This window comes from Alnus glutinosa, chromosome 1 (genome assembly GCF_958979055.1).
Source record: "Alnus glutinosa chromosome 1, dhAlnGlut1.1, whole genome shotgun sequence".
In the NCBI taxonomy this organism is placed as follows: Eukaryota; Viridiplantae; Streptophyta; class Magnoliopsida; order Fagales; family Betulaceae; genus Alnus; species Alnus glutinosa.
In genome coordinates this window covers 5,475,713-5,495,460 of record NC_084886.1, presented here as the reverse complement: position 1 = coordinate 5,495,460, position 19,748 = coordinate 5,475,713, and the positions used below count along the sequence as shown (strand labels likewise).

The 19,748-nt window shown below is 37.3% G+C and overlaps 1 protein-coding gene and 1 pseudogene across 1 annotated transcript; one reads left to right on the top strand and one right to left on the bottom strand.

Moving 5' to 3' along the window:
- Positions 1-790: 790 nt before the first annotated feature.
- LOC133868259 (probable serine/threonine-protein kinase PBL3) lies at positions 791-5,170 on the top strand. The gene is made up of 6 exons (XM_062305075.1): positions 791-1,113; positions 2,413-2,759; positions 2,858-2,993; positions 3,705-3,841; positions 3,944-4,067; positions 4,544-5,170. The coding sequence occupies exons 1-6, from the start codon at positions 1,065-1,067 to the stop codon at positions 4,993-4,995; spliced, it is 1,245 nt and encodes a 414-aa protein (XP_062161059.1). The 5' UTR covers positions 791-1,064; the 3' UTR covers positions 4,996-5,170.
- A 4,486-nt stretch (positions 5,171-9,656) lies between these two features.
- Positions 9,657-11,386, bottom strand: LOC133858651 (probable serine/threonine-protein kinase PBL3; annotated as a pseudogene).
- Positions 11,387-19,748: the final 8,362 nt, after the last annotated feature.

Here is a 19,748-nt window from a genome sequence, read left to right as displayed (position 1 = left end):
TGAATAATGTTGACCAATAATGTTTATGGTATAACTCTTACATAATTTTAATAATTTTTTATTTTTTAAAAATTAACCATTAAATATTTAAGATTCACACGTTAAAAAATAAATTCTATGATAAGTCTCATTTTCTACCTTATGAATTTGGGAGTTTTGTTTATTATATATTCTCTCCTTTCACGTCAAAATAGAGATAGTTATGCATTACTTGTTTTTTGTTTTTCTTTATGACTTTCAACAAAAATAAATAAATAAATAAATAAAATCTCTACCTAATCTTACGTATATGTCAAAAGAAAAGCTCCGTACGTATATCCTCTATTATAATTTCCATCCATTATTCAACTAGAAGTGTTCCGATTTTAGTAGTTATTAATAAATACAGTTTGACTAATAAAATCAAGTCAGATGCATATTCAATAATGTGAAACTATCTGCAGATAAGTACCAAATATATTTTCTCAAAAAAGAAAAAAAGAAAAAAAGAAAAGTACTAAATATATTTTAATTTAGAAATAATAATTAAAAATTCACTAAATAAAATATCCATAAATTTTTAGGACAATTTCCATTCCGTTCCGTATAATAATACATTGAAACGTAGACGTATAAATTCGTTATCAAGTTTGGTACGAGTTGACACTTAAGACAGCAACTGGTAAGGGGTATTCAAGCGAATTCACCTACCAAATTACCAAACGGTGGTGCACACGTAATCGGTGAGCATCGGGCAAGTACCCACGCGCTTCACGTCCACAGCAATATAAGAGAAGGCCAAATCAACTCGTCCTTTCTCTGCGTTTTCTCCACACTTTCCTTTCCGTCTCCTCCTTCTCCTCCTCTTAATTATTCTTCTCCAGGAAGAAAACCCATTTTCTAATTTAGTTGCAGATGAGTTTTGAGTAACTTCGGTGAAGTTTAGTGGCAGACCAAATACCTTCACTTGAAGACCCTGCAAGTCTTTAACTTGCTGTTTCAAGGATTCAGAATCCATGATTATTTGCTGATTGTTAGCAGCGAAGAGAGCGTGTGGTAAAGAGAGTTTCTCTGGAGAAGATCCAATGGGAAACTGCTTACGTTCTTCAGCTAAAGTGGATACAGCCACTTCTGGTAACGTACAATTTTTTTTTTCTTTTAACATAATCAAAGATTTGTTTTTGGCGAGTGGGTTTATGAGAATCTGTATGGCTTTAGAATTGTGAATTTTTGGGCGTGGTTTGCTGGTTTTAGGCTTTTAGCTCGTTTTTGGCTTCTTTTATTTATTTATTCTCTCTCTCTGCCTCTTTCTCTCTCTCGGTTTGGATTTGGGGTGGGTGGGGTTGAATATTTGAGCTCGTTTTGCTTGGTAGTTGCAAAGCAAACTCTGGTAGGCGTTATGTGAATATTTTCTCTCGTGGTTTTGCTCTTATTTTCTGGTAAGAAATGTTAGGAAAATGGTAGATGTTTTTCTACATCATGGCGACTGGCAAGGATGGAAGTTTTTCTGGCTTCTTGTTTATTTTGTTTCTTTTGATAATCTATCATTCTATTGGTGTTGAATTTTTGGGTGTTTCTGCATTTCAGCTCTTGTTCTACTATAAGAGCTTAGATACATGTACTGAACCGTTCTTCCACTTTTCTTTTGTTTTCGGGTTTCAATGCTTATTTTAGTTTTTGGTTCTTTTTTCTTTGGTGGGGGAAGGAAGAGTATGAGAACTGAGAAGTGGTTGACCGGAGATCTATATAATATGCCATTATATTGGTTTATCTTGCAAAAATTTTATATATGACCTGCCGAAAAGTCTGATTTAGCTGCTATACTCGATGTTTTTTATTTTTATTTTTTAAGTTTCTTTTAGTTTTGGATTTCAAATAGTGATTAGGATCATTTGTAAAAAGATCTTGACATTTATTTCACACTTGGTTGCCATTGAGCATGTGAGTGAGTCTTCACGTCATAGCTATTGAGTCTAAGCTCCAAAATGATTCCTGATTTCCTGCAGTAGCAAGTGGGCCTAAGGGAAAAATAAGGTGATTTTATATACAAAAACCGAGGAGGTGTTTTAGGCAACACGTATTACCTATAAACACAAACTCAAACTTGATGATTCCATGAGCATCAGAAGAAGTGGTGGATCAAAGGTTCACAGAATGTGATTGATAATTAACTTGTTCTCTCACAGTTTTATTGTATGTATACTTCCACCTGTAATTGAACAAAGGGATTATGAGACAGGAGTATAATGCATTTTGTATTAAGAGCTATGTTTGTGAAAAGAATTTGTTAGCACGGTGAGTTTGCACTAGAATTTCCCTATTTAAGGAATAGTCCAAAACAGGCATGAATTTGAGATTGAATCTCTTGAATTGTGGTAGAAACTGTCTGCTTTTGTTGTTAATTCTCTAACAAACTCTTTCTTCCCCAACCAGGATCAGGAGTCTCAAAAAATTCCAGCAAAACAAGCCGTTCATCAGCTCCTTCTAGCCTGACCATTCCATCTTACAGTGAAAAGAGCAATGCTTCAAGTCTTCCTACTCCAAGGTCTGAAGGTGAAATCTTGTCCTCTCCAAATATGAAACCCTTCACATTCAATGAGCTAAAGAATGCCACCAGAAATTTCCGCCCTGACAGTCTTCTTGGCGAGGGAGGATTTGGTTATGTTTTCAAAGGATGGATTGATGAACACACGTTTTTAGCTGCAAAGCCAGGAAGCGGAATGGTTGTTGCTGTTAAAAGGCTTAAACCTGAGGGTTTCCAAGGCCACAAGGAGTGGTTGGTAGGTCTCTTCTTATTATTCATCATTTCTTTTTTTGGTTAGATTTTTCTTTGCAACCTTATTATGCCTGGCCTAATTACTCATCCTATCAATTGCAGACTGAAGTTAATTACCTTGGCCAACTTCATCATCCAAATCTGGTTAAGCTAATTGGGTACTGTCTGGAGGGTGAGAACAGGCTTTTGGTCTATGAGTTCATGCCTAAAGGGAGCTTAGAGAATCATCTATTTAGAAGTAAGTTATGCGCTCCTGTAACTTTGTAGGGAAGCATGCTTGTACAATGTTTAGAAGTAAGTTATTCATTCTGTAATTACATGCATATCATCATATACATATTGGAAAGTAGTTCTTGTGGTCATTCATGATATTGAAATGTGAGTTATTTTGTATCTGTTTGGTTCCTTAGAAACAAAAACAAAACCAGGGACATTAATTAACCAAGGAAAGTTCAGAATGGTTTGAAAATCATCCTGTTCTGCTCCCAAATTTGCCAGAATATCAGCACCTCTATTTTCCACCCAATATGAATGAATGAGGAGGCATTGTTGAGGCCTTGAGGGTGCTTGAAGCGAACTTTTAAAGTTCCTAGGAGGAACCATTGGGTCTTCACTCATAAGTTGGGTCTAGGAATGAGACTGTATAGCTTGCAAGTCTTTGAAACAAGGGTCAGTAGTGAATGGCTGCATGGACAATTATTAATTGCTATGCTCAATATTCTTCGAGAATACCTGGCACGCGTTAAAGAGCAAAAACTGTTATTGCAATCAGTTCAGTATGAAATTATAAATTCAATGTTTTGGCTCTTTTAATAAGTTTCTTTTAGCATACTTGTGTCTAATATAACTCTCTGTTCGGTTTATAAATGTTATGTTTGGATATTTTGGAAGTTCTTGATGTGGCTATGAGAATAATTTGTGATCTTTGATGCTATGTGTTATTTAACAGGAGGGCCGCAACCACTTTCTTGGGCAATAAGGATCAAAGTGGCAATAGGTGCTGCTAGAGGGCTCTCTTTTCTTCATGATGCGAAATCACAAGTCATATATCGTGATTTCAAGGCTTCTAATATCCTATTAGATGCGGTATGCTAAACAAAGAGGAGGGCAATGTTTTATTTCTTTAGAAGTTGTTTATGCAACATTGTTTCGTTATTTATGTAGATTACTTGTTTGTTGTGGATGCAGGAGTTCAATGCTAAGCTTTCTGATTTTGGTTTGGCTAAGGCAGGTCCTACTGGTGATAGGACTCATGTCTCTACTCAAGTCATGGGTACTCAAGGCTATGCTGCACCTGAATATGTTGCTACAGGTGCGTCAAACACCCATGTTATATATTATCAGTACTATTTAATTATGATCAATGGATCGGGTATATTGTTGTAGGAGAAAATTTATATGTTTAATCTATGTTTTCTATGTCAAATTTTATTCGGAACAGAAAAGAAAAACAGAATCCCCTACACCTGAAGTTGCATTCTGGAAACAGAATGTCCAAATCTAGTTATCCTGATTATTTGACACAAAGAAATATTAGGGAAACCATTACACTTGTGGCAATATTATTATCTTTGCACACCCTTTGTTTAAGTAGGAGAATAGTCTCTGGATATTTATAAAAAGAAAAAAGGTCTCTGTGGATAAAAGAAAGAACATAGTGTCTGAGTAGTCAAATTGAAGTGTTCACTCAATTGGAATATTGCTAATGCACAATGCTTTATTGGATGGAACTTATTCCGGATGTCAAATACCATGGTAAATTTTCCTGAAAGGTTTTTCACTGAACAGGTCGGCTGACTGCAAAAAGTGATGTATACAGCTTTGGGGTTGTATTGCTTGAACTATTGTCTGGACGGCGTGCGGTTGATAAGACAAAGGTTGGTATTGAGCAGAATCTTGTAGACTGGGCAAAACCATATTTGGGTGACAAACGGAAACTTTTCCGGATTATGGACACCAAGTTGGAGGGCCAGTACCCCCAGAAGGGAGCCTATACGGCTGCCACCCTTGCTTCACAGTGCCTATGCGCTGAAGCTAAAGTCAGGCCTCGAATGGCAGACGTATTATTAAGACTGGAAGAGCTTGAAGCCCCTAAAAATGCAGGCAGACCCTCCCAATCAGAGTCGCATACAGTTACACCTGTCCGGAGATCCCCAATGCGTCAACACCATTCTCCTCGAAATCTAACACCTGGTGCATCTCCATTGCCATCCCACCGGCAATCGCCTCGAGTACGGTAGACAAACAACATTTGATCTGTAAATTTCTTGTTTTGTTTCTATGTTGTTGATATAGAATGCAGCATGGGCATATTTGTTGACACAATTTTGAACTATACTGAATTGGTAGTTACCATTTGTATATACCGAAGCTATGTAGCTTTTTTTGTTTAATTGATCTGCTTGTTTAATCCAATTGTTTAAGAATGTCCACGTATTCACAACTTCTTTAGAATGAGGTTTATGTTCTTATTATTGAAGCTCAAGATAAGGAGAAGATGAAGATCCTCAACCAACCGAGATACTCTCAACAAGAGTTTGAAATCTCCTCAACAAACAAATCATTCTGTTGTGATACTTAAGTATAGTTTAAAATTCAAATAGATAAGAGTTGTTGTATTCAAATTCAAAGTGTAATTATCTTACAGTTATTCTTGTAATCAGTCTATAAATGATAAGCATCCCAAACGTTGAAGTTGGGATTGTTATACTCAAAACTATTTGTTCGTATATGGTATCAGAGCCCTACGGATTAAAATCCAATTTCCATCATGTCGCCTACAACATCCGTTTCTGCTCTTCCCCAGAAACTCATCCACTCCAACAATTTTTCTACCGTCAAACTTGGACGTGATAATTATATGCTATGGACTACACAATTAGTTCCATATTTGGAAGGTCACTCTCTCTTTGGCTACATCACTGGTGATACACCCACCCCTCCAAAGCTTATTGCTTCCTCTGCATCTGCATCAACGGCTCCTTCTATGGTGGTTAATCCTGCATACACCACTCGGTATCAACAGGATAAGCTTATCCTCAGCACCTTGATCTATACTCTCTCAGATTCTGTACTACCTTATGCAGTTGGAATCAAAACCTCACGTGATGCGTGGTTAACTTTGGAGCGCATGTTTGCCTCTGAATCTCAGGCTCGCATAGTACAAATACGGTGTCAACTTGCTACCCTCAAGAAGGGAGCACTTGCTGTCACTGATTATTTTCAAAAGGCTCAAACGCTTGCTCACACACTTGCTGCGATTGAAGAACCATTGAAAGAATCAGAACTCATCTCATATGTTCTTTGCTGGGTTGCCCAAGGAGTTTGGCTCTCTAGTAACTTCAATTACTACCCGCATCAATCCTGTTTCTATGAATGATCTATACGGTCATCTCCTCACTCATGAGCAACGAATTGAGACTCATCACTCTTCTCCGGATTTGTCGCTTGCGACAGTCTATGTTGCTTAGCGTAACTCAGCACCTCCAACCAATTATCATGGTCGAGGCAGGGGACACTCTCCCAATTACCGTGGCCGTGGGAGAGGCCCACCTTCATCTGGACATTTCAGCCAGTTTTCTAAGGACTCTCGGCCATTCTGTCAAATTTGTTCGAAGATTGGGCACACAGTATTTTTTTTTTTTTTTTGAAATAAAGTGAACTTCATTAATCATTACAAACCCGAGAGGGAATTACACTTGACCAAAAGGCCAATACAAGACAAAAGAAGTTCAAACATGCCCGAAGGCAAACACCATAGCCCGAAGGCCAATTGTGACCGGAGATAAAGAAACTCCACCCACTAAGTCAAGGAAAACCCGACTTAAAAGCAGCTACCAAAGGTAAACTGTGAAAAGATCCAGAATATACAAAAAAAACATCTACCCAAATAATAAATAAACATTACAAAGATCTTCCATGAAGTCCCTCTAAACAATAAAGCACAATAGCATATAAAAGAGAGACAGATCTAGCAAAAAGCCATCAAACAATCCCAAAATGTCCAAAAATTACAAAGGTAGACTGAAACAACAGCCACAAAACAGAGGCTACAACCCAGAACCGGCAGAAAGACAGGCGGATTTCGCCAATACCGGCGGCGCGTGGGAAACACGCGCCAACCCCAGTACTACCCAGCCGAAGAAACACCGCCAGAAGCCCCCTCCCCACCGTGCAAGACCAAAAAATGGCGAAACGTGACCGTCACGCGCACCGAAGAACAAAAACCCCTCTGGCGCGTGCAGGCCACGCTCCGAACTCCGGCAACCGGCGTGACCTGTGAGACCGGCAGCAGGAGCGGACGGCGACGGAGATTCCGGCCAACGGGCGCGTGTCTAGCGGAAATCAACGAGCAAGCATAGATCTGGCTTCAAAAAAAAACAATAAAAACCGGCCAAAACAACACTCCTCCGATGACACAAATCCAGCCACTCCCCCAACCAGACCAGACACGTAGAACCATCTGCCTGAGCCAAATAAAAACTCACCATAGCCCAAAGACTAGATGAAACAACCACCCATCATAGCCCACAAGCTAGATGAAAACATCACCCCCACCGAAACAAAAAATCGAGGGGAACAAAAACCGCTCCAAAGCCCTAAGCTAGGAGCCACCACCACCTGGAGAGGGAGACGTGAAGCCTCCCTCTCCAGCAAGACACAACCGCAAAACCCCTCTCAAAACAGGAAGAAAAAAAAATCGGGAGCTTCTCTCTCCTTGAGAAGCCACCGACACTTTTCGTATTGGGCACACAGTATTAAAGTGCTATCAAAGGTTTGATAATTCTTATCAAGGTGATTCCCATGGTCCTTCTAGCAATTTCTCTTCGCATCAGACATAAACTGATCCTGCATGGTACCATGACACTGGTTCCACACATCATTTAACCAATGATTACTCCAATCTGAATGTTCGTGCAAAGGAATACACTGGTAATGATCAAATCCGGGTCGGCAATGGTCAAGGTTTGAACATTTATCACACTGGTCTCGCTTCCTTACCTACTATTTGTTTGTATACTTATACCAACAGGGGCAAACTTGTTTATTGCTCTCTGAATGGCACAAAGCACGCGGTGCCTATTTCCCACTACAATTATTTAATCATGGACTAGATGCAATGTCATTGCAGTTTTTCCTTTCGATGATCAGGCAAGATTGGGATAATTTCATAGAGGATATCAAATTATCGCGCATTTTCAATTAAGGGTACTGAAATAACAAAACTATCAATTAGGTGCAATGTCGGGTTTTTCGTTAGGCTCTGCTATTAATCCATGACGGAATACCCATCACGTGCGACACATGTGATTTTTTAAGCAAATCTTTTCTTTATGCTCCTTTATTAAGATTAAAAAAATATTTTCATTTAAATCTATTAAAAAAAATATTTTTTTTTTATTAATCTTTGGGATAATTGCATCACTAGTTCCTGGGGTATGTCATAATTACGAATCACTCCCTATGATTTAAAAAGTTTATGGAAAGTCCTTGTGGTAAACTATAATTACAAATCGATCACTGAAGTCAAATTCTGTTAAAAAATTTGACAAATTTTGTTAAATACCACGTCAGCACCACATCAAATCAATAAGACGGTGACATGTGTCTATCTGAATAAAAAAAATATAAATTTATTAATAAATAAATAAATAAATATTTTTTTTAAAAGAAAAATTCGAAAAAAGAAAAAAGAAAAAGAAAAGAAAAACCAAAAAAAGGAAGGCCCCTAGAAGGTCCAGGCCACCCCTTCATTTTTTGTTTCTTTTTTTTTTTTTATTTTTTTTTTATTTTTTTTTATTTTTTTAAATAAGTTAATTTATTTATTTTTTAATAAATTTATATATTTTTATTAATATGGACACGTGTCGCCATCTTATATGTTTGATGTGGTGTTGACGTGGCATTTAACACAATCTGTTAAAATTTTTCACAGAATTTTACTTTAGGGATCGATTTGTAATTATAGTTTATCACAAGGACCTCTCATAAACTTTTTAAATCATATGGAATGATTCATAATTATGGCATACCCTAAGGACTAGTGGTTCAATTATCTCTTAATCTTTTATTAATCTATTAAAAACTGATCAAAAACTCGTTAAAAAAAAAAAAAAAAACTGATCAGAAAACATGATTTAATTCAGTTTTCTCAAGGACGACGGTCCGAACCGGAACTGACCGGCTGTGCTTGCCTCATCTTGGGCTGAGTTTGTGATTAAGAGAGAGCGTGGTTTGGCAGGAGGGCAGTGAATCGGGAATGTGAAGTTGGAGTTCTTGGGGGTTGGGGTTTGCGTTCGGGCTTTTGAAGAGCATGAGAGAGTTGGGTAGTGGTTTATTAGGGATTTTGCCGTCAAAATCTTTGTGAGGAAGAGAGGGAGAGATCGCCAACGACGGAGTCTGGATTTTTGTTTTGGGCCGAGAACTTTCATTTTTCTCCCATTTTTGATTCGTTCTTTTTCCTTTCCTTTTCGTTTTTTTTTTTCCTTCTCTTTTTGTTGATTGCATGGTTTGCGAGCTCTCCTTGACCGACCCAGACGACAGAGCTCGTCCAGCAACGAGGACAACAGAGCTCTCCTTCTTCGGCTGTCGGCGAGTGAAGCAGTACGTCTATGAGAGATTGAGAGAGACAGAGAGGGAGTTGAGGGGCAATTTGGGTAGTTTTGCTTAAAAAATCACATGGGTCTCACGTGATGGGTATTTCGTCGTGGATTAATGGCGGAGACCGATGGAATACTTGACATTGCACGGTTTTGATAAATGCATATACTCAATCGACAATTTTGCTATTTCGGTACTCTTAATTGAATATGCATGATAGTTTGATACCCTTAAGTGAAGTTATCCCAACAAGATTAAATCCAGCCCCATGGCTACTGTTTCAAATTCTGAGCTACAACTTTGCTATCATGGGGTATATATTATCTTACAACTAGTTACAAGATGCGGCGTCCTTTTCTTCTAAGGAAGTTTTCACTGGATGCAGGACATGGGGTACATATAGAAGATCTGGGTTTCTTCTGATTGCCCCTTTGCACGTACTGCTGTAGTCGCTGTAAGTCAGCTACAACGTACTTTACTCATTGTTGGTCGCTCTTTAGGATTTGAACTAAGGCATCTGAGGATGATCTCAGCAAATTCTTGAACTCCTTCCCTTGGGAAGTTCTTTTCAAGTCTCTTGTCGATTACACCATGCATATCCAGCTTGTTGCTCAGATATGGTTCAGCCCACTGCACAAGATTCCCCTCCATCCCATCTGAATATTTCTTGATTGCACCGTATCCAGAAAAGATCTCTAGGAGTACCACTCCAAAGCTGTATATATCAGTTTTTAGTGTCAAATGCCCTGGCAGATAAAAGAAACATCAGTCCATAAATTTCTATCACATGTACCATTGTACGGTTCATGAATGGGAAATACCTGTCCCAATGTATTCGGGAGCAAAGTAGCCTCTTGTGCCTAGTATTCTTGAGGAAACGTGGGAATGGTCACCATGGGGTCCATATTTAGCCAGTCCAAAGTCTGAAAGCTTGGCCTTGAAGTCCTGCAATATTAACCTTATCCAGTTGATGGTTACAAAATGAACACCTTATTGCAGTGAAGATACGATTAGGTAATTATTAGTACATTTAAATCATTGTAATGCATAGTATTAGAATATTGACTAAATGATTAAATTCTACTATTTTTTATCTTTTTAATCTTTTGGGAAACGTGGTGATTTAATATGATATCATAACAAAAATTATAAGCAATTTATAAAAGAGTTTAAGCCTATACGTAAATGAAAATGTTAGAATATTAATTAAATTTTATATTTCTTACTAATTAAAATTTTTGAGATAAATAGTGATTTAAAATATTGAAAAAGCACCGATCATATAAACTCACGACATCTAGGAGGACATTGGAGGCTTTGACATCACGATGAATGATTGGCCTCGCGCGCCTGTGAAGATAATCTAAACCTCTGGCTGCCCCAACGGCGATTTTGATTCTTCTGCTCCAATTAAGCTCTGTATCATCTTCTGTTTTCAAACCAATTTCAAGATTTTGTTCTGTTAGCACTGCATTATTATGCCTAAATCTAAGCTGCTTAAACGTTAATCATGCTCAATATCATTGTTTGACTCTCTCGATGTAGGTGGCATGCACAGACACTGTTTGCAGTCTTGTACTGGTTAGTGCTTACCCTTCAAGAGATGAGCCTCCAAGCTTCCTAGACTCACGTACTCATAAACCAAAATTCTATGCTCACGCTCCGAGCAATACCCTATGAGCTTCACTATATTTGGATGATTCAATCTGCCCAAGAATTTTAATTCGTTCTGCAGGCACAACATAAATCTCAGAGAGAGAGAGAGAGAGAGACATAAAAACAGACCAGCCACTCATCGTGGCCTTGTGCTCCTCTTTCTCTTAGTCTTTTGACCGCGACTGCAAATGGGCCACCTGGTTTTCCGGCACTCATGGTGCAGTGACTGATATATCCCTTATAAACATCACCAAAACCACCCTGGCCGATAAAGTTCTTGCGGCTGAATTTTCGGGTGGCAGCTTTTAGGTCCCTATAGCAAAAGCAATTGAGCTTGTAACCATGAAGCAATGCATCCTTCGTGTTCACTTCCATAAGAGGCCATCTTGGAGTGATTGGGTAGCCATGCCTTTCATCTTTACCGCGCTTTTCTTCACTAAAGATACACAAACCATCTATGACTAGAATCGGAAGAAAAAAACTCTGTTCATGCACACATATATACCTCTGTGTGTGTTTGAATTCCTCTCTCCAAGTACTCGCAAACCACGTCTTTCACTTTTCCCATGCTTTTCTGAATCAAGAAACATAAAGATAACATAAATTGCACCCACGAAGAAGGCAGCATCCACAAAACTTTTCCAGCCAACAACAGGGGAAAATACAAATACCTTTCAGAATAGTTGAAGATAGAGTCCGAGTCCTTCCTTGAAATAATTTAGATATTTTCTCAGGACCAAGTATTTGTAATCCATGGACGCCTTGAAAGTCATCGCAATCATGCAAACAAATTTTAGTATTAGAAATACCATAAAATTTAAAGTTGTATCAATAAAGGCAATCATGTTCTAATGGCAAACCAGTTGAAGATTGTGCGATCCCAACTGGTTGGTTGGGATCTATGACTTCTTTCGTCAAACAATTTCCCATAAACCCAGTTGATGAAAACACTCATGCGAGAATCCAGTATCCTTAGTTGAAGACAATGAAGTTATAAATCATATATGGATGGAAACAGAGCGTGGTGTGCATTCACAATGACCGTGGACTGTGGACAGGTGGAATATAAGCATCAGATTAATTACCTTAGGCCTTGATGTTTTGGTGAAATCTATGTGAAAAGCATTAAACTTTATTTCTGATGATATCGATGTTTGAAGTTTTTGGGGAATTATTATCCCCTAAGCTAGGTGGGCCCGGAGGAGGCCCTTGGGACGTGTGCCCGAATTATACGACTGCATCCTTGAAATGCACAGCACCCAAACTATACACAGGTCGTATAATGCTCGAATTATGTGCTCAGATTACGCGCTCGGATTGCATCATCGAGATATGCACAAGTCGAGCATGACTAAAATCCTCAGTATTTATTAAGATCTCATGCATTTATTAATTGGTCAGAACAGATCAGAAATTATATCAGGTGTCAATATGAAGCCCCATGCCTAATATCCACCCATCTAATCGGGCGTCAGAAATACCATAACTGGTTGCTATTCATATTATACAATTACAGGATTCCCTCTACATGCCAACTAAGAATAAGATTTAACTTCTTCTACACGCATTAGCAATGGGGAAGAGGCCTATATACATACACATAATGATTAAAGAGGTGATATATATCATTTAATATGATCACTCTTTCTTTCACTCTCTCTATTGACTTGGCCATCGGAAGAGATTCTTACGGCCAACTGCACGGCAAACTTTTACTGTTTTGCATGTCACATGCAAAGAAACCAATTTAAAGCTGCCATGTCACTATGTTGGAAACTACATCAAAAGAAGTCGATCAGAAACTAAGAAACTCCAAGCTTATGACAGTTGGAATATATGAAATGGTGAAAATTCATCCAACATATTCGGCCGCTGGTCAGAAGGAAAAGGGTCGCATATTTGACCGTTGGCGATTCCAATGTTACCTGTCCCTTGGGGCCTTGGGCATATCATTGTGATGTTCATGACAACATTTGTGCGACTCATCAAGATTGATGTTCACACCAACCACAGATCAGGAGCAGAGTGATCATTAAATAATTTAAATGGCAGCTATCCAACGTAGTACGGACTTATCTACTCATTTATATGCATCAGAATGGCAACGATTATATTAATATTATTTAGGCGTCATTTAGCCGATTACTTTCGTCGTTAGCAACTTTACAAAGATGAGCGTTGATAGTTGTACTATAAGCTCACAACATGGTATAACAACTTTTCACAAGAGGGTAAAATTCAGTATGTAAGGTTCATCCTCATGTAAGAAGTTGTTATACTCATGATGTGGACTTGTAGTGCAAGTAACATTTTCCTACAGAGATAGTGCTTACAATATTATCAGTATTTTCTAAGATATGGAAAATAAAATCTGATTTTCTTGTCAATATCTTCTTTTGATTTATTTTTTTTAAGAAAAAACCTACATGCACTTCTTAGCCTCCTAAACTATCAACCCCAATAATTACTAATAGGATTAAATACTTTATTAGTACCTTAGTTTTAAAAATTTTATTTTTTGATACTTGAGTTTTAAAAGGTATTGCAAATGGTACCTGAGTTTTGCGAAAAGACAGACTTGGTACTTTTGTCTATTTTTCAATTCAAAATTTAACGCTCTGCCAGGTGTTAACTCCTGAGGGTTGACACATGTTTTAGTATAAAAAAAAAAAAAAAAAATTTTAAAAAATTAATTAAAAAATTAAAAAATATTAAAAACTTGAAAAAAAAAATTGAAAAAAAGAAGAAGAAGGGTGGCTTTTTTTATTTATTTTATTTTTTTTATTTGTTTAAAGTTTTTAATATTTTAATTAATTTTTAAAGATTTTATTTTATATTTTTGTAGTTTTTTTTTTTATTTTATATTGTGACATGTGTCAACCCCCGAGGGTTGACACTTGGCAGAGCGTTAAATTTTGGACGGAGGTACCAAGTTCGTATTTTCACAAAATTCAGATACCATCTGCTATATGTTTTGAAACTCAAGTACTAAAAGATAAAGTTTCCAAAACTCAGGTACTAATAAAGTATTTAGTCCTTAATTAGTAATATCCTCCCTAGCTTACTTTAAAAAGTTGCAATGTCCCTATCAATCTACAAGCTCATTTTAGTTACCCTTTTTAGGATTTTCTATTAAATTTTATCAGAGAAAGCAAAAATGACAAAAATGGTAAAATAAAAAGTTCAGGATAAAAAAAAAAAAATTGGCAACAAAAAGAAAGGGTCAGGTTGTGTGGGTCAGTTCAGTGATTTTTATTTATTTTTAATTCAAATGTTAAGTTCTATTTTTATAAATTTTATGGGGATAATGGACATTTTACATCACGTGAAGACAGAGGGTTTGGAGGGTGTTTTTTTTTTTTTTTTTTTTTTTTTTTTTTTTTTTTTAATTTTATAAAAAAATTTTGTTATAAAAATGTTTTACATTAGTTTAGCTTACCTATTATAAACTTTTCTTAATTTCCAAAGCAATGTAGTTAAAACAAGTTGAACTTGAAATCCTCCTATTAACTAGGTTTGAAGCATGCTTGGGATTGTCTTAAAAAATAGGGCTAAATACGTTGGACTCTCTTTGGTTTAACGCCTTTATTTTTTGTCCCATATAGTTCATTTCGCATCGTAGATGGTACTTCGTTTATGGCTAAAGACGGTGATAGTACTTTCGTCCAAAAATTGATGGAACTCCACGTCAACACCTCTAAGGTATTGACACGAGTCCTATGCATTAAAAAAATATAAAAATTAAAAAAACTGAAAAATAACAAAACTAAAAAAAATAAAAGTAAAAGCATTAAAAAAAATTGAAAAAAAAAGAGGAGGGGTGACTTGAGCCACCCCTTTGGGCAAAATGGGGGTGGTTGAACCAATCCAATGGGCCACCCCCTAAAGCCTTAAGGGTGGCTCGGCCACCTCCACAAGGCTAAACAGAAAAAAAAAAATAAAAATAAAAAAAGGGTTAGATTTGACCCTTGGGGGTGGGCCTATCCCATTTTGGGAGATGACTGGGACGGCTTGTCTGGTTCGAAGGAGTGAGAATGTGCACTTCCAAATATCCGTAGCCAGGTTTTTATTTGTCCTTTGATCGAATTTGGTCAGGAATTTTTTTGTTTGGCACTTGTTCATCGGGATGAGTTTATGAGAATAGTTCCGACTTGCGGGAAATTAGGGCACAAAAAATTTGGTCGTATCATGCCGGAGTTGTCTTTCCTTCTTTCACCCAGCCAAATCCTAACTCTCTTTTTTTTTTTCTTTCCTTTTGTTTTCCTCTTTGGCCTTGTGGGGGTACTGGCCGAACCACCCCCAAGGGTTGGTCTAGGGTGGCTGAACCCACCCTTGGCCAAATGGATAGGCCACCCCCAAACCGGCCATGGGGGTGTCTGAGCCACCCTTCCTCTTTTTTTTTTTTTTTTTTAAAGTTTTACTATTTTCAGTTTTTAACTTTTAAAGCTTTTATTTTTTTTTTTAAAGTTTTTATTATTTTCAGTTTTTTAATTTTTTTTATTGCATAGAACACGTGTCAACACCTTAGAGGTGTTGACATGAACTTCTGTCAATGTTTGGACAGAAGTTTGGACGAAGATACTATCTTCGTCTTTAACCATAAACGAGGTACCATTTACGATACGAAATGAACCACATGAGACAAAAAATAAAGGCGTCAAACTACATGGAGCAAAAACATATTTAATCCTAAAAAATAATAGCTTTTATCTATATAAAAAACTTAATTTTCAAGCTTACCTTTGACAACCAAAGTCAGTTGCCACCCAGAGTTCCCTCAAACACTTCAGTAGAGCAGAATTTGCATTCTTAGAAAAGCCCCAGTGAAGTGGTCAAGGGAACTCCAGGAGACAGATGACGACTCTCCGTTTCTCTTGGTCAGCTTTCCTGATAGCTAGGAAAATGCACACCAAAAGCTACTATTTATAGTACTGCATGGAGGGTTCCCCTGTGTCATTTCATCATATACACAAAAAAATATGTGCCACTTGGGGAGGAGAACAAATGGTTAAAGATGAGATAAATCCGCGGACACGACGTTTCTCAATCTGAACCTGGTCAGAATTGTGGGTAAGATGGAGCGTACGTACGTAGGGAAGAGTATCGAGCGAGGTGATGAGTGGCCTTGAAGCTCTCCCAAGCTTTTTCTGCTCTCTCATTTCTTAGGCCTATCCTTTTCAATCTTTTTCATATAAACGAAGCTTATCAAACTTACTAATTAGAATCAAATCTTGAAGTACTCTGCTCAGTGCAATAGTGCATTAGGTTAATGACTGCAATAGATAAATAAGCTCTTGGCATTGCTAATTTGGAATATTGAGACCAAGATTTGATAGATGGTCAAAAAAGCTGTGGTCCAGGCACTTGGTGCATTGCTGCTGACTTAACGAAACTTTCCAGATTCTAGTATCGCCTGGACTGACATAAAAAGTCCCAATTTTGTGACCACAATTGAGTGTATGCAATGGCCTTTAAAGATCTGGCTTGCAATATTGCGAAAAGGTGAAAAGGAAAGGCTGGACAAAAAGATTCAACCTAGCCCACAGTTCTGTCTAGGTTCACTGTAGCGGCTTTATCTTCTCTCGGCTTGAGGAGAACCAAGCACGAACATATGCAACTCTCTATAAATATGAGGTTAATATAGCCATTGCCTTATCAAGCAACCATAAAAGAGTTACAGCTAGCACATCAAGTGTCCCCTAGAGTTCCCTTGAACTCTTCATTGGGGACTCTCTTCAAACAAGAGGAATGTCATCCCTACTGAAGTGTTTGGGGGAACTCCCGGTGTCATTTGATATTTATACTTATTCAGAGTGCATGGAAAAAAGGTCGGTCACGATAAAAATAAAAACAAAACCCATGTTAATAATGAGTAGGCACTGTGCATATATGACATTTTTACATTCACCAACATATTGGTAGTTAATTTATGTTGCAGCACTGTTCTTGCACGTGGCAATAAGTTTCTGTTTTGCTGTTTTTAGCTTGCTCATAGTTTCATAATTACTACCTATATAGCTAGATCCTCTTTGCTGAAGTAGTTAATTAACGTGCCTCATTATGTAACAGCCCATGTACAGGATCAGTAGGATTGTGATACGTACCTAGCTTCTTGGTTCATCGGAGTCAGGCTTGTTTTAGAACTGAATGCCTGCTTAATTGGTAGGGCTTTGTTGCTTCTGCAAGTCTCTTTCTTCTTACTTTGCTTCATTAATGTATCCCTTAATTTTTTCCTCCTCCAGGGCAATACAAGTTACACCATGTTTTTGAATTAGAAGAGAGATATTAATTTGCAATTAGCAAACTATATATATATGCTAGCTACCTTCGTGTAAATATATTATGCCGATTTCAGTACGTATCTTATTTTCTCTATATTTTTGTGGTTAGCCCATTTAAGAAGTGCAATTTCATCAGTAAATTAAGCAGTACGTATAGCTTATTCTGCAACTCTAACGTACGGGACTGTCGTGCTCCAAACCGACATCTTTATTGCAATTTTTAACTCCAAGTTTAAGTGATCTAACAGTGAACTGTCAAACGTATAATCTCAATTTCAGTGGAAAACCATGGTTAGAAGGATTATAGGGACTAGTTATACAAATTCTGAAACACCTACCAAATATATATAAGAGAACATGCACAGATACATGAAAGAAAGTGCTGTGATCGATGGTTGGAGATGGCCGGGCTGTCGAGCAAGAGGAGCTGGAGTTGCATTTTGTAGCTTCATTCCTTTTATAGCTGCATCAGACTTTACAGAATCATCCAATGAAGAGGAGATAAGGTACGTATGGTTAACAACCCCCTCAAGCTGATGGGAGAGGAGCAAACCATCAGCTTGTTACGGAGAAAACTAAATGAGATGTGTTAATTGGTGTTATTTTCTTGTGTATCTTCTGCACATCTATTTTGCAAAAATACCATTGAATCTGTTGAACTCATATGTGGTCCCATAAATTTAATGGTGAATTTGCATGTCTCTTGTAGGGGATAGACAAGAGAATAATTTGATTTGATTTACCTATCAAGAATTTGAGTTATGAGTTATTTGAGTACGTACTTGTTAGTTCACCGTTCATTTTATGAGTTTTTTTTTTCATGATTTCAGGAAATATATTTTCAAGAGTTCAAATCTAACATTCTCTTGTGGTCTATTAGGTTTAGATTGAGTCTTGAGTTATATCTTGTAATCTTGTTTAATTTATTTTTTTGTTGTAATTGGTTTTGTCACTACATGGTAAAATGGGGAGTTTGTTAGGTTTTTTTTATTGACCTATTCGGTGCTCAAAACAAGTGCCTATGTAATTTGTGGTTGGGTAATTTTGTACTTAGGAATTAAGCTGGAAAATATTTAAGAAAATCAAGTACAACAAGTTTCGTTAGCAGGTTCATTTGTAGGTGTCCGAACGAATTGTCAAGGCAATGTACCTTGTCTGCTGGTTCGTCTCCAGATGTTCGGATGGATTGCTCAGACATAGTGTTTTGTCTGCTCGTTCGTTTGCACTTGTCCGGAAGACTTGAAGAAACTTAACGTTTTGTCTATTGGGATGTTTGCAGACGTCCGGCTGGATTTGAGAGACATTAGCTCCCATCTGCAATTACGTTCACTCGTGTCCGGATAGCTTGCAATGTTACGGAATGAGACCCTAAGGATATCCGGATGGCTCACTTACATGTCTGGGAGCCGCCACATAAAACTTAAATCGACTTTAAGTTTTAAGGCTAAATTTTCCAAGCCTATAAAAGGGCTTGAGAGGCAAGGGCTTTAATAGGCTAAGCAGAACTGAGCAAGGTAAATATCGAGGTCTTTGAGAGACACTATACATTGAGTGCTTAACAATTTTATTATGTGCCACGAGAAACCTTTGGTATGAGTACTTGATTCAAACCACAGTTATTGTGCATCAACAACAACTTGAAGTTTATTGGTGTGTCGGTAAGGAGGCCAAGAAGAAGAATTGTCCAATTAGGATATCCAATTAGAGCTGCTGTGAGATGAGGCAAGTGGGAGTGCTTGTCTGCGTACAGAAAAGTCTAAACTGTTATAAGGAGTGTAAGTGTATTTTGCGTATACTACAAATTAAATTCATTTTAGTGTAGGTTTCCTAGGTTTTGATGTCCCGAAGTGGTTTTACCTTAAATGTATTATTCAAAAAGGTTTCCACTTCTTAACAAATTTGTGTGTTGGTGTGTACTTTAATGTTAGAGTTTTAGTGGTTTGATACTTTGATACATACTATTGCATAACTGTGATAATTTCTACATAATAATTATGGATATACTACATTTGAGTCTAAATTCCGTTTTTCAGTTAATCAAATTGTGCAAATTGATGTTACTGTTATTATCTACTTTATGGTTCAACCATAACATCTATGAATTTTAAATGGATGGACATATAAATGAGCATATGATCATGTCAGCAAAAGAGAATCAATCCTAGCTGCATGCATTCGGCTACCCTAAGATTTTTTATGCCATTGCCCAGATTCTGATTTCTATATATTAATGGGGAGATATCTACAAATCATTTATGCCAGCAAATGATCATCTGGAAATCGGCTAATAACCATGCATGAGACAGCATGCTGTTATCTTGAAAAATCTAATTTGTATTGCTCAAGGAACTCACTAATGTGCTCTATATACATTCTTAAAACACAAAATATAAAGAGAAGGCCAGGAGATTACTCGCTTTGGATTTTTGATATGGTGAAGGAATTGTGGCAGATAG

Coding starts and splice junctions, on each gene's coding strand:
- LOC133868259 (XM_062305075.1), top strand. CDS start 1,065: ATGGGAAACTGCTTACGTTCTTCAGCTAAAGTGGATACAGCCACTTCT. Junction 2,760..2,857: donor AAGGCCACAAGGAGTGGTTG/GTAGGTCTCTTC, acceptor TATCAATTGCAG/ACTGAAGTTAATTACCTTGG. Junction 4,068..4,543: donor ACCTGAATATGTTGCTACAG/GTGCGTCAAACA, acceptor TTCACTGAACAG/GTCGGCTGACTGCAAAAAGT.